General features: G+C 43.6%; 1 protein-coding gene across 4 annotated transcripts; it reads right to left on the bottom strand.

Moving 5' to 3' along the window:
* Window positions 1-315: 315 nt before the first annotated feature.
* Window positions 316-13,099, bottom strand: LOC112151240 (E3 ubiquitin-protein ligase RNF31). Of its 4 annotated transcripts, none has more exons than XM_036217320.1 (24): window positions 12,899-13,099; window positions 12,355-12,545; window positions 11,585-11,731; window positions 10,863-10,979; window positions 10,690-10,746; window positions 10,278-10,383; window positions 10,050-10,205; window positions 9,834-9,984; window positions 9,615-9,766; window positions 9,404-9,546; window positions 8,803-9,045; window positions 8,356-8,688; window positions 6,745-6,930; window positions 6,473-6,679; window positions 4,817-4,990; window positions 4,313-4,411; window positions 3,267-3,356; window positions 3,067-3,181; window positions 2,879-2,991; window positions 2,563-2,676; window positions 2,436-2,484; window positions 2,272-2,368; window positions 700-865; window positions 316-623 (listed from the first exon to the last, which is right to left on the bottom strand). In XM_036217320.1, the coding sequence occupies exons 2-24, from the start codon at window positions 12,529-12,531 to the stop codon at window positions 576-578; spliced, it is 3,240 nt and encodes a 1,079-aa protein (XP_036073213.1). In that variant the 5' UTR covers window positions 12,532-12,545; window positions 12,899-13,099; the 3' UTR covers window positions 316-575. The 4 variants fall into 4 exon arrangements, with proteins under 4 accessions (XP_036073213.1, XP_024135802.1, XP_024135804.1 ...); XM_024280034.2 differs by having other exon boundaries at window positions 10,824-10,979; window positions 12,899-13,098; XM_024280036.2 differs by having other exon boundaries at window positions 10,824-10,979; window positions 12,355-12,542; window positions 12,899-13,098.
* Window positions 13,100-13,344: the final 245 nt, after the last annotated feature.

Here is a 13,344-nt window from a genome sequence, read left to right as displayed (position 1 = left end):
GTTTTGGAGTTAACATGGCTGGTCTCACCACAGTCTTGTACACCTTTCCTTTTATTTGTGCTGAAACTCTTCAGCATGAATGTAGTAGTAATAATGTAGTAGTACATATTTGAGCATTTTCTCAACAAATCAAACACAAAACAGTTTGATACTGAATTGTGGGAAATGAATGCCAGTAAATGGTTTAAACTCTATTAAAACTTCAGGAAAATAATGTAGAGACACAGCCTGATAAAAACTATTTGCAAGTTTATTTCCAAGCATGAATGAAAGAAAATGCTCAACCCCTGATTGACACAAACAGACACGCACAAGAAAAGTCTCATTTCAGGTTTATTCAGGTAAATCCAACATTTAAAAAACTACAATCATAGTTCCAGCTGTTTCAGCCTTTTTATTCACCAGAAAAGATGTTTGAGCAGATTAGACACTCAAACAATCAGATCTTCAAACATTAAAATGATTCGTGGCTTTAAGCCAAAATAACCACAGAAGACCACAAACCATCCTGGAGAAGTCATCAGTCAGCACTGGACTTCTCTCTGAAACTGAAGCCGAGTTTCTGCTGAGTTTCTTCATGTTTTTCGAGGAACCTTCTCCCCCAGAGGAACCTCCATCAGTTTCTGTGGGACACAGCAGGACATGCATGAGTGTGGGGGTGTCGTCTTTGGTTAGGCCGCCCTGTCTTTCACCACCAACCTTCAGCAGGCGAGCGTGGTAATCGTCGTCGCCCTCGCCGTCTGCCCTCTGCGGGTCCACCTGGTACCGCTCGCAGGCCCGGACCAGCTCGTGGGTTTGGTAGAGCAGAGCCGGATCCAGGGAGTGAGCGTTGATCAGACTCACCAGGTACTCCCTGTAGTGTTTGCTGCAGGAGCAGAGAGGAAGGAGAAGCTTCAGAGGAGCTTCACAAAGACGCTCATGCTCGGTCCTTTGAGGAGACGTTCCCCCGTTTGAGCTTCACTGTTTTTATTGAACGTTTTGCTGCTTAAGTCACCACTAATGATCTAATAATCTTAGTGATAAACTTAAAGGGTAACCAAACACTGAATGTTTTTTTTGGCTGTTGACCTCTATAAACGCTAACATGCTAACGACAGACCGTTACAGATTCAAAGATGGGCGGGGCTTTAATACTGGAGCGACGAGCACAATGATGTGAAACATTACAGCAATCACAAAATTCAACTGTAATACCCTTTTCAACCTGTAGGGGGCAGCACACTGGCGATTTTAGACTATAATTCCTGAAAATTAAACTATTTTTTTTATTGAGAAAAATGTGATAGACAGGAACCCCCATTTATAGAGCAGGTGTGTCAAATTCAATCACACAATCCAAAACACACATCAGGTCGCGGGCCGAACAGGATAAACATTTTTAACATCCTAAAACTAAATTTTTTAAGCTTTAAAACCGGAATTTTTTAACATAATTATAAATTAGATTTATACAGCATTACCTGCAATAATGCTAGTATGAATGCTGTATGCTGAAATATGGCAGCTGAAGATGCTGAAATTGATAGTTAAAAACGCTGAAGCTGAAAGCTGAAACACTTGAAGCTCATAGCTAGTTAAAATATTAGCTAAATGTCAAATTAGTTAAATAGCTAAACTTCCAAATAGCCTGAAAAAATCCTAAATTAGCCATAACAGCTAGCATGTAGCTAAACTCACTGTTTTGGGTCTTTTACCTTTTTTTGTGCGCCTTATAATATGGTGTGCCCCATGGTGCGGAAAATACAGTAAAATAAAATGGTTTAATTCTTTGAAATATAATCAAAACTGTGCTCTGCCCCCTAAAGGTTGAATCGAGGTATTACAGCTGAATTTTATGATTGATCGAACCATTTAAGGTGCAGAAGTCCCACATCATGATCTGCAGCTCCAGTAATTATAACAGTCCGGCCCCCAAGCCCCGCCCCTCTGACTGGGTGGAGTCAGCCTCCAACTTCCCTGTTTGGTTACCCTTTAAAGTGATGTAAGCATGCAGTTTTAACTACTTCATTTCTGCTAACTAATGACTTAAAAAAACAAAGATGTAGTTTGTAGGATGTAGTTTCTGCAGAGCGGCAGGAGTTCATTAGAAATTTGTCTCCTAGTTGGTGACCCTTAGTAGCCCCGCCCCCTCTTCTTCTCCCCTGTTGCTGAGTGTGCAGAGTAGGAGGCTCGTGGTCGCCCAGCGGATTTTCTACGTCACAACTACAATATTTTTAATATTTCCGTCTGCTCTCGAAGAATAAATATCTGGATCATGTGCGATTCACTCACTCGCACAGTCCGGCCTGACCCGGCTGCGTTTGGATGCCGCAGGGAGAGTCCACCTGCTGCCCGGCTTCGTCTTTCTGCTCCATCACGCTGCAGGCGTCTAGGTTTAAAAAACACTTTAGAAACTTGCGTGCAGCAGCAGGAGTGACGGGTGGAGACGGACTTACCGGTTTGAACTCCGCTGGACGGATCCGTGTTGTAGCCGACTCGGTTCCTCTGAGCACAAAAGACAGAAGCGTCAGTGTGAACGCGTCAGTCAACAATCAGCTCCTCCTCACAAACACAGCAGCTGACCTGCAGCACCGCCTGCAGCCGGGCCGCCTCCCAGTCCCGCAGGTAGAAGAGGCAGTCCCGAGGGTGGTGGGCGTGCAGCCCGGGGTAACTGCACTGAGGAGTTTTACATAAAGTCTGCAGGGGAGCAGGAAACGCTGTGAGGTTCAAAACATCTGATACTGACAAGACATCTGAAACACTTTTAAACACAAAGCTGTAAAAAGAAGAAACATCCTTTCTGCAGGAAAAGCATGAAGCCCCTCCCACAGCTTCAAACACGTCTTCATGCTCTCATCTGAGCATGTGCAGCAGTCACCTGCAGTCGTCTGCAGCTCACCTTGTGGTACGGGTTGTTGCAGCCGCTGCAGAACTGGTACCGGCACTGGGAGCAGGTGAAGTGCATGCAGCCGCCTTTGGTCAGCGCGTACTGGAAGCCACACTGGAGACAAGCTGAGGGAGAAACAGGGATGAAAACCTCAGTCCAGAACATTTAGCATGATGAGGAGCTCTGAGGTGAACACTCACTGATGCCGTTGTCTCTCAGGTAACCGGCCAGGCCCTGCTTCTGGTACTCCGGGTCGTTGTCCCTCTTCCACTGCTGGAACTGCTCACAGGAGACGTCCTGGTGCTGGGGCTCCCACTGAATCACAGGGACAACTCGTGACTGAAATCTGAGAGGAAGAGCTGCCCGAAGGTCTGAAGATGTTCTGCACAGCACGACTCACCGCTTTCTTGCATTTGGCGCAGAAGCTCTTGTGGCACGTAGGGCAGGTGACCTTCAGCTGGTCTCCATCGTTGATGAACCCAGAGGTGCACTGCAGACACAGGATTGAGAGGTTTCCTTTCTCTAACCCGGAGGTGTAAAACTCAATCACACAGAGGACCAAAATCCAAAACAAGTCATTCATCGTCCTGGTAAAATAAAGATTAAATTAAAAAAGAAAAAAAAAAACTAGAAGTGGAAATAGAGCATCTGATCTCCTCGTCGATCTGATTTATGACAGATATAAAACAGTAAGAAATCTACAGCAACAGTAAAACAGTAACAGAGAAAACAGCTAGAATGTAGTTGAAATATTAGCTAAACTCCAAAATAGCATAAACATTTTTGAAAAAGCTTAAATTAGCCAAAACAGCTAGCATGTACAGTAGCTTAGATATTATCTAAGCTCCAAACTAGCCTGAAAAAACTTTTTAAAAAGCCTAAAATAGCCAAAACAGCTAGCATGCACAGTAGCTTAAATATAAGCTAAACTCCAAACTAGCCTGAAAGAACTTTAAAAAAAAATCAAAAATTAGCCAAAAAAGCTAACGTGTAGCTGAAATATTAGCTAAACTACCAAATAGCATAATATCTTTTTAAAAAGCCTAAATTAGCCAGAAGAGGTAATTTGTAGATTAAATATTAGCTAAACTCCAAACAACCCTAAAAAAAAACTTTTAAAAAATCCTGAATTAGCCAAAACGGCTAACGTGTAGCTGAAATATTAGCTAAACTCCAAACTAGCCTAAATTTTAAAAAAAAGCCTAAATTAGCCTAAACAGCTAATATGTAGCTGAAATATTAGCTAAACTCCAAAACAGCCTAAAAAGGTAAAAAAAATGTGTAAATTAGCCTAAACAGCTAGCATGTAGCTTAGATATTAGCTAAGCTCCAAAATAGCTTAATTTTTTTTTTTTAAAGCCTAAATTAGCCAAAACAGCTTCTTTGTGACCCCAGATGACATCAACAGAATCTGATGAAGAGGACGCCGTGATGAAGATCACTCACATGGCAGCACCACAGGAACTTGGGGTCTTTCATCAGCGTGTGCTCCATCAGCTTTTTGTGGAACAAGTTATAGACGTCGGACAGCAGGCAGTCCCGCAGCTGCGGAGCAACAGTAGAGGCGTGTCACTTCCTGTGTCATCATTTCTCAGGTCGGTGAGGACGCACTAAACCTCCTTCTGGTTCTGTTTCTTTCATGCAGGTGGAGGTGAAACTCTGACCTGAGCTTTTAGGGTTGCCATGGCAACATCTTCCCTGTCTTACAGCTGCTAGCAGCTGCAAATCCTCACCTCTGCTAACATGTCCTTGCCTACATGGACCTCCTCTTTGGTCCTCATCGCTATGGCAACTTCAGTAAACAAAGACTATAAAAGGATGCAACACTTGCAATAGAAGCTTAATGGAGGTTGTGGGTTCAAGTCCACAGACAGATCATCATGCAGGCTGTGGGTTCCTCCTGACTGCAGCTTCCAGTCAACATCTGGAAAACGTCGGCTCCGCCCTCACCTGGATGTCCAACGTGGAGAAGTAGCTGTCCAGCTGCTCCGGGTCGTTGATATCGGGCTCTCCGCACACGGGACACACCATGTCCCGGATGTGCTTGTCCCTGATGGCCACGGTGAAGTGCTGGCTGAAACACTCGTGGCAGACGGAGCACTGGCAGGAGGTCAGGGACTGCATCTGGGGGGACAGATAAATCCAGGTTCTCAGAAACCTCCTACAAAGGTGAGTTTTTACAGGTGTTTGACTCCTGTACCTGTTGTAAGAGAATATTTTTGATTAACTTCTAATTCCATTTTACTCTCATATGTAACCTTCGAATGAACCTCTTGTGCTCATTAAAACATTCCATTTAATGTTTTCCCAGACATCTAACTGCAGGTGACCGATAAAGTACTAAGGGAGGACTTAGGGAGTATCTGTAGCCTTGAAGCGCCTTCCTTTCCCAGGAAGAGTAAGCCACAAGTTCACACTTTACTATTATGGACGTGACATGCTTCATGGTATAAGATTCTTGTATCTTGCATATCGTCGGAATCCTCTATGAACGAGCTTCCCTACACGCTCACGTGCACCGTGTCTAATTCTGATCTGCTATTAAACACTTGTGTTAATCCTAAAGTGTGTCTGTTCTTCCATCAGATTCAACAATTTTCCACCACACTGTCCTTTCAAAGTAAAAGAATCACAAAATTCACCAAAAAATGTAGCAGATGTGAATATTTGCTGTAAACCAGAGGTGTCAAACTCAATCACACAGGGGCCAAAATCCAAACACACCTGAGGTCACGGCTGAACAGGATAAACATATGTTGAACACTCTAAAATTACATGTTTAACATTTTAAAATCATAACTTTTTAATACAAATTATGAACTAGATATATAGCATTTCCTGCAATGATGCTAGAATGAACACTGAAAGATGAATATACAGAAATTGATAGCTAAAAACGCTGAAGCTGATAGCTAGCTATAATATTAGTTAAATGCCAAATTAGCCTAAAAACTGAAAAAAGTCTAAATCCGCCAAAATAGCTAACATGTAGCTGACATAGTAAACCGAAAAAAACCTAAACTAGCTAAAACAGCTAGCATGCTGCTAAAATATTAGCTTAGCTCCGAATTAGCCTATAAACCCTAAATTAGCCAAAACAGCTAGCATGTAGCTGAAACATTAGCTAAACTCCAAAACAGCCTAAAAATTGTTAGTAAATGCCAAAATAGTCCAAACAAGTAGAGGAATAACAATTTTTTAAAACTTTAAAACCGTAACTTTTTAACATATTTATGAATAATAAATAGAAAAGTGATGTAACATAACTTTCAAAAAATTATTCCGGAATAAATCAACTTAAAACTTAAATAACTTTCAATATTTTACCCTCAATAAAAATATATTTGGTCAAAATTGTACAAGTTAGAAATAAGTACTAGATAACATCGGGTCATTAATAAAAGTTAAAATAAAAGGATCTGGAGGGCCAGGTCCGGCCCCCGGGCCTCGACTGTGATACGTGCTTTAAAATAATTTTGAACGATTGAAAGACTTTTGAATATTTTCATTTCTGTACCTCTAATGATTTTTATTCTCTAAATTTCTAAAGTAATAAAATATCAAACATGTGTTTTGTATTTTAAGTAGATGATTACTCTTTCCCACCTTACTGCGAGGGAAGATGCACAGACAGACGGGGCATTCGTTGTTCAGCAGGCGCCTGATGAAGTCTTTGTCATGTGACTCCTTCACCGCGTGGACCACGTCCTCCAGGGAGTAACTGACGTCCGGCTCCTGGAGCAGAGACAGCACCAGCTCACAGCGCCCCCAGCTGGGCAAGTCGTACAGCGCCAGCAGCCGTCTGCACATCCTCTGAGCACAGCAGACCAGGAAGTCAGAAACACAAACGACACCAACACGAGGCGCTGCCGACGGACCTGCTTGTCCGGGTCTCCGGGGTCGATCTGCGGCTCCGACTGGTCGGTCCAGATCCGTTGGTGGAACGGCTCCAGTAGAGGGCGCTGAAGCAGAGACAGGGCCCCCTTCACCTGGCCCCCGCTCTGCCGCAGGGCCTCCTCGCACTGGGACACGTCCCGAAAGCCCAGAGAGTGGAGCTCCTTCATCTGGAGACAGAAACCGCCGTCAACCCGGCTGATCCAGAACTTCACATCAGTTCCTGCAGGTGTTTCTCCACACAGAAACAGTTCTGATTCTGATCAGGTTCTGTGGTTCTCTCTGGTGAAGTCTGCGTGTTTATTGCAGTAAAAGAAGCAGGAAACCACCTTAAGTGGATTTGATAAACACTTAGGACTTCCCATCAACCCCTCTGACCAATCCTCCGTCTCTCTAAGAATTCTGGGTAATTAACTCTCATCACAAGTTTAAAAACATGCAATTTAAAGATCTTCCTTTAAAGGTTTTAGTGATGGTAAACACTTGATAGAAGCCCTAATAATAATCTGTTCATAAGGAAATGGAAACACTAAACACACAATTTATACAATTATAAAGTAATCAAATGATTTGATTGACAGAACTTAAGATGGAATATTAGTGAGAACAAATACAAGAAAAAAGAAACATAAAAAACTAAAACCTTGGATAATGCTGCTGTGAATGCTGTTAGCTGAAGGTTGTCGTGGAGACACTGAAACAATTTACTTTAAGTACTGAATAACGTCCTGAACTTTTGATACCAAAATTGAAGAAAGTACACAAGGAATTTGAAGAATTTCTTTAAAGAAAAAAAGAAAAAATGTTGTAAAATTTAAAAATGCGTAAAAAGTTATGAAAAATAAAAGAACAAGCATGAACGTCCTGAATGTTTTGATATCAAAATTGCAGAAAGAGAAAAAAAGAATTCAAAAAAATTCTTGAAAAATTGCAAAAGTTGTGTAAAATTTCAAAAAGCATAAAATCTATGAATACCAAAAGTAAAACCACAAACGTCCTGAATGTTTTGATAATATTACAGAATTTGCAGAAAATGCACAAAGAATTTGAAGACTTTCTTAAAAAAAAAAAAAAAGCATAAAATTATAAAAGGCATAAAAACATAGGTTGCATTGGTCTTAAAAGTGCACAAAGGATTAGAAAAACTTCTTGAATAAGGCAAAAGTGGTGTAAAATTAAAAAACTGTAAGATATATGAATACCAAAAAGTACAAGCATGAATGTCCTAAACGTTTAGATACCAATATTCCATGATTTCAGTCATTTATGTATAAAATGTTCTAGATATGCTGCTATCAGATAACATTTTCACGTTTTACTGTCTTACTGTTGCTTTATTCTTAAATAAATCAGTGGTTAATGAGGAATTCTATCTGTTTGGTGCATTTCTTGTGGGGTTACAGAACATTACTTAAAGCTGTGAAGCCTCCTGCAGATAAAAATATAAAAACTTTTTGGATAAACTGATTATTGCATCAATCAGAGACCGTCTCACAGCAGAGCCGAGCCTAAAGTTTCTTTTAGAAGTTACTTTTATAAATATTTATTGTGGGGGGGTTAAACCGATCACCTCCCCCGCTGTGCTTCTTGCCCACCTTAACCTTCCGGTCTCTCAGCATCTGTCTGGCGGCTCGCTCGGTGTCTCCTCCCGCTGCTAACCACGCCACCTTGGCCTCGGCTCTGGACAGCTTCACGCCTTCAGCGGCGGCGTTCTGCTGCGCCTCACGTCCGTCTCTGTCCACCAAAGGTCGCGTCCCGGTGCCGCCCGCCTGGTTGCTGAGCTGGACCGACGCCGCCATGGCGCAGACCTCGTCCAGCAGGTGAGGCAGCTCTGAGGTCAGCCAGTCACAGGGGTTGGCGTTACTGCCGCCACACATGAAGCGGGCGGCGTACACCTCCTCTGGGCTCACGCCGCGCTTCTCCGCTTCCTAAGAAAAGAGGACGTTTAGCCTCCGATTTAGTCAAAATTTAAAAATCTGATCATACCGAGTGAATTAAAACAAAACAAAAATGTTTCTGAAAAGCTGAAAGTGTTGATGTACCCTGATCTGCTGGATGAGAGCCAGCCCGTCCTCCATCATCTTCTTCTGCCGGTTTAGCTCCATGTTCACTCTGGGCTTCGGCTGCGGCTTCACCTCCGGACAAGGCGCCTCCTTTGGGACGGGCGCCGTCTGATGGAGCGACTGCGGCAGAGACACCGCGGCGGAGTCCTTACAGGACAGCCCGCACATCTCACAGAGCGCAGACGGCCTGATGTTGACGAAGGTGCAGAACTGACACGTCCACTAGGGGGAGCAGAAGAGGAGCGGTTAGTTAGGAGGAAGACCGAGATGAAGACGCCGTTTCATAAATCGGAATAGAGCTGGACGCGACATTCACCAGATTTACACCTCTATCAAGCACGGTTCATCCAAAGCTGAATTTTTACTGGAACTGTTTCCAAAATCATTAGAATCTGCAAAAACTCTATAACATTTGTGATGCTGGTGGGTGAAGATTAGCCTTAACATCTTCTCTAAGCAGATCCAAACTCTTAATGAAGCTTCTGCAGATCTCTCCTCTTTAGTCAAAGAACATCCATCAACTGACTTTGATGGTTCTGAAAGTCCTGAAGGAGACACGGACGCGTCACAGGAAACAGACCTTTGCTTTACAGTCTGACACCAATCCAGGACTCGTCAGGACAGACGGGACCGGCGGGCGCGTGGCTAGACGGGGGCGCTCACACACCTCGCAGAGGATGCTGCTGCCTTGGTTCAGGACGGTGCAGCTCTTACACTGCCATTCTGTAAGGTCACATGAAGGTCAGGCCGTGCACAGGAACGCAGGTGCTCATCAGACATGTTTTCCCCACCTGCGTTTGGGGACATGGGGGCAGCCATGGAGCCGTCTTGCACAGCGGGCGCGGCCGTGGCGAGTCGGGGCCGTTCGCAGGTGGTGCAGAGGACGGCTCTCATCTCGTTCACGGTGGTGCAGTGGGCGCACTCCCAGGAGGATGGAGAGGAGCTGGAATCACAGGGAAACGTTGGCGCTCTTCCTGAAGTGACGGTGTTCTGACCCGCGCTCCGCTCACCTGGACGCTTTGTTCGACCCGATGGTGGTCCTGCTGTGCCCTCTGCGGTCCGGGTGGGTGTGGAAGAGCTTGTCGCAGTTCACGCACAGCTTCTGAGCGCAGGTGGAGCAGTGAACGTGGGCGGAGGAAATGCCACAGATGCTGCAGGACTCTGCAAAGCCAAGAAGAGAGTCAGCAGATGAAATTTGGTTTAAAATGTCCGTCGGGTGCTCCTGCCTTGGGTGGAGTCTTTTCTCTGGGTTCTCTTGTGGCTGGCTCTGGACGGGTGGCGGTGGAAGAGGTCGTCGCAAGCGTCGCAGAAAGCGCGTCCGTTACAGGACGAGCACAGGACAGACGACGTCATGGCGCACAGACTGCAGTCACTGGGAGAGTCTGAGACAAAAGGAGAGCTTCTTTATAGAGAGGAAACGAGCGTCTCCATCGGCGGCGGCTGCATCCGCTCACCTAGCTTCAGCTCTGCAAACTCCACCTGCAGGTCAGGTTTAGGCGGAGGCGAGGGCTTCAGCGGTTTCTCCTCTGAGGCAGCTGGAGGCTCAACCTGAGGCTCACTCTAAGGAAGTCACAACAAAAATAGAAAAAACTTCTGCTATAAGAGGGTTTTATGAGTATGAATATTTTTGTTTCTTTATAAAAACATGTTTGAGTCTGAACACTTGAAGCTCCATCAGAACTTCTGTGAGGACTTATTAGAAACTGTAGCGACCTGCATCGTGACTGAGGTACCAGAGGAAGTCCAGATTAAAGTTTGTGCTCTACTCTGCCATCTTGTGGACAAACAGAAAACTGACAATTTAAGATGGATGACACAGATATTTTTTCACATTTGTCATTTTTCTGAATGTAAATACAAACTAACCTTCTGGGTGAGAAACGGGACGATGTCTTTGAAGTGTTCGGGGTGGGGGTGCACGCCCTGAATAAACAGAAGGAGGGAAAGAGTCAAACAAACTGCTGGCTCAGGAGCAGCGGCCGACATTAACCCACACCGACCTTCACCAGCATGTCCACCTCTGTGCGCAGCATCATCACCTCCAGCGTCACTGCAGACACTTTTTCAACGTCCGGCTCGCCGACGTCGTCGGGGAAACTCAGGCCGTCGATCTGCTGGTTGGTGTATCCGTAGAGGGAGAGGACTTTCCGACCTCCCTGAGGAAACAGACGGTTTGGAGGTTTAAGACCTTGAACCCTTTAAGAAACATTCAGGTCAAATTCTTAATGATTACAAACCAATGATTTCACCCTGTAGAAAAATAAAACACTGATTTATGTTATTGTCACTTTTATTATAAATTTAAATGAACTATTGGTTTTTTTTAAGTAAAAAAAGAATATAAACTAAAGAGAAAATAGTTTTGATAAACTACAAAGCTGCACAGCTTGATGGACTGTTGTAGCATTATGGGTAATGTAGTCAGGAGCCTCGCAGAATGATTCCTTCTGTTCTTCTACTGTTAGTGAATAATTTGAATAAAGTTTTAGTTTATGTTTATGTTACAGTTATTTCAAAATGTCAAATGTTTTATTTTTCTTTAACCAGAGAGCTCCAATGGAGGAGGTAAGAGAGACATAATGGAGGGGGTAAAAAAAGACACTATGGAGGGGTAAAAGAGTCGCAATGGAAGGAGTTAAAAAAAGACTATGAAGAGCCAAAAAAGCTGCACTGTAGCGGGTAAAAGAGCCTCATGCGCCTCTGGTGCTGCAGGTTGCAGACCCCAGTTTTAGACCTCAGAGTCAAAGAAAATCCGTCTCACTTTGATGGCGTCCACCGTGGTTCTGAAGACCGGGTTGTTGTGCTTGACGCTCCTCCAGTATCTGGGCCGGGTCGGGGTGGTCAGGTTACACCCGTACTTCTCCAGGATTCCCAAGGCTTTGACCAGTCTACTGAGACAGTCCAGGGCCTGGAAAACATACAGGTACTGCTGACAGGTGTGACTGAATCCATCACTTCATTCCTGAAGCTCCAAAGCCAAAAACCAGCTGAGAAACATCCCAACAACATTCTGGATCTTTTAGTTCAACTAGCCTGCAAACAAGACAAACTGGAATAAAAAATAAAAACTCATCTGAGTGACACTAGAGAATCAGAACACGTGGATCCTGTTTACTATTTCCTCCTGGAATCGTCAAAAAATAAACAAATTAAATAAAATTACGTGAAAATGAAATGTTTAAGTAAAGTCAGTTTGAGGGTTGGTTTCTGTCAAGTTGAAAGTCTCAGCTTCAAATGCTGACACAGACAGAGAGCAGTAACCTTCATAACTCACATGCCGTCCATGTTTTAGGACTGAACTGAACCGTCAACCTGAACAGCACACGCCCAGGTGAGATGACCTGAATAAATCTGTATTTGCCTTGTAAACATGCTGCATAAACCATTAAAACAATATGCAGAAATCTCATCAGATTTGATTGTTCAACAGAACTTTGTTCAGAGTCCAGAATGTAAAAAGTAATCAAACTACAGAGTCAGTAACTAATCTTTGAGACAGTATTTCTGATGAGTGACAGGAGGCGCACAGACCTCCTGTTTGCTGCAGCCGGCGGTGTTCTCCTGCAGCATGACCTCTGCCCTCAGCAGCTGGTACTTCTCACTCAGAGGCAGAGACATCCCGGCCAGAACCTGGACCTGAGCCTTCACCTCCTGAGCCGAGCCTGAGGAGGACAGGAGCGCCTGAGCTCTCCTCCTCACCTCCTCCATCCTAACAGACACTGCTGGATGAACAAAAGGAAGAAAAAAAAAATCACCATAAAAACATCCTAACTCACAGAAATATATTCATATGTAAACAGCACAGATTTAGGTTTGGGTCAGGTATTTATGTAGGTAATAAAACTGATTTCTAAGTGACGGTTTCTTCACTTGACAAACTTTAACTCACTTTTCTTAAAATTGACTGTAAAATTAACCCATTAATGTTTACACGTTTGTATTTAACGCAACGAAGATCACAAAAATAGTATTCAAACAACTGAATTCAAAAACGTCTGTGTAAACAGCCAAACTTTTCCCAGCAGCTGAAACCGAAACTTTTCACCAAAACACATTTTATGGTTCCTCCGCTCACCGCGGCGCTTCCTGAGGTTCAGCCCGGACTCGAACGTCCCTTCCGGTGACAAAAAGCAAGATTTTAGGGTCTCCAAAATCCAAACGAATTGTTTTAAAGTCACAAATTTGACCCAACTCTTAGTTTGAAGCTAGCGGAGTATTAGGGAAGACAGGTTGACGTCGCTTCTTTTTCACTTCCGCTTCCTTTCCTGATTTTCAGAATAAAATCCAATGACTAAGAACTTTTCCGACTATGAAGTCAAATTTGTGCCAATAAAGAGAGAAGTCCCGGTTATTAAGCAAAACATCCGAAACAATTAACAAAAGTGTACAGTTTTAAAAATAAAACTATATTTTATAGCAAAATACAATCCAACAATGTGCATTTTTGTTTTGTAGGTGAAGAAATTGGAAAGTGTTTTTTGTTGATCTTTTTCTGTTTTCTTACGTAAGTGTTTCTTTCTG

This window comes from Oryzias melastigma, linkage group LG20 (genome assembly GCF_002922805.2).
Source record: "Oryzias melastigma strain HK-1 linkage group LG20, ASM292280v2, whole genome shotgun sequence".
NCBI classification, from domain to species: domain Eukaryota; kingdom Metazoa; phylum Chordata; class Actinopteri; order Beloniformes; family Adrianichthyidae; genus Oryzias; species Oryzias melastigma.
This window is presented reverse-complemented; position numbering and strand designations above follow the sequence as displayed.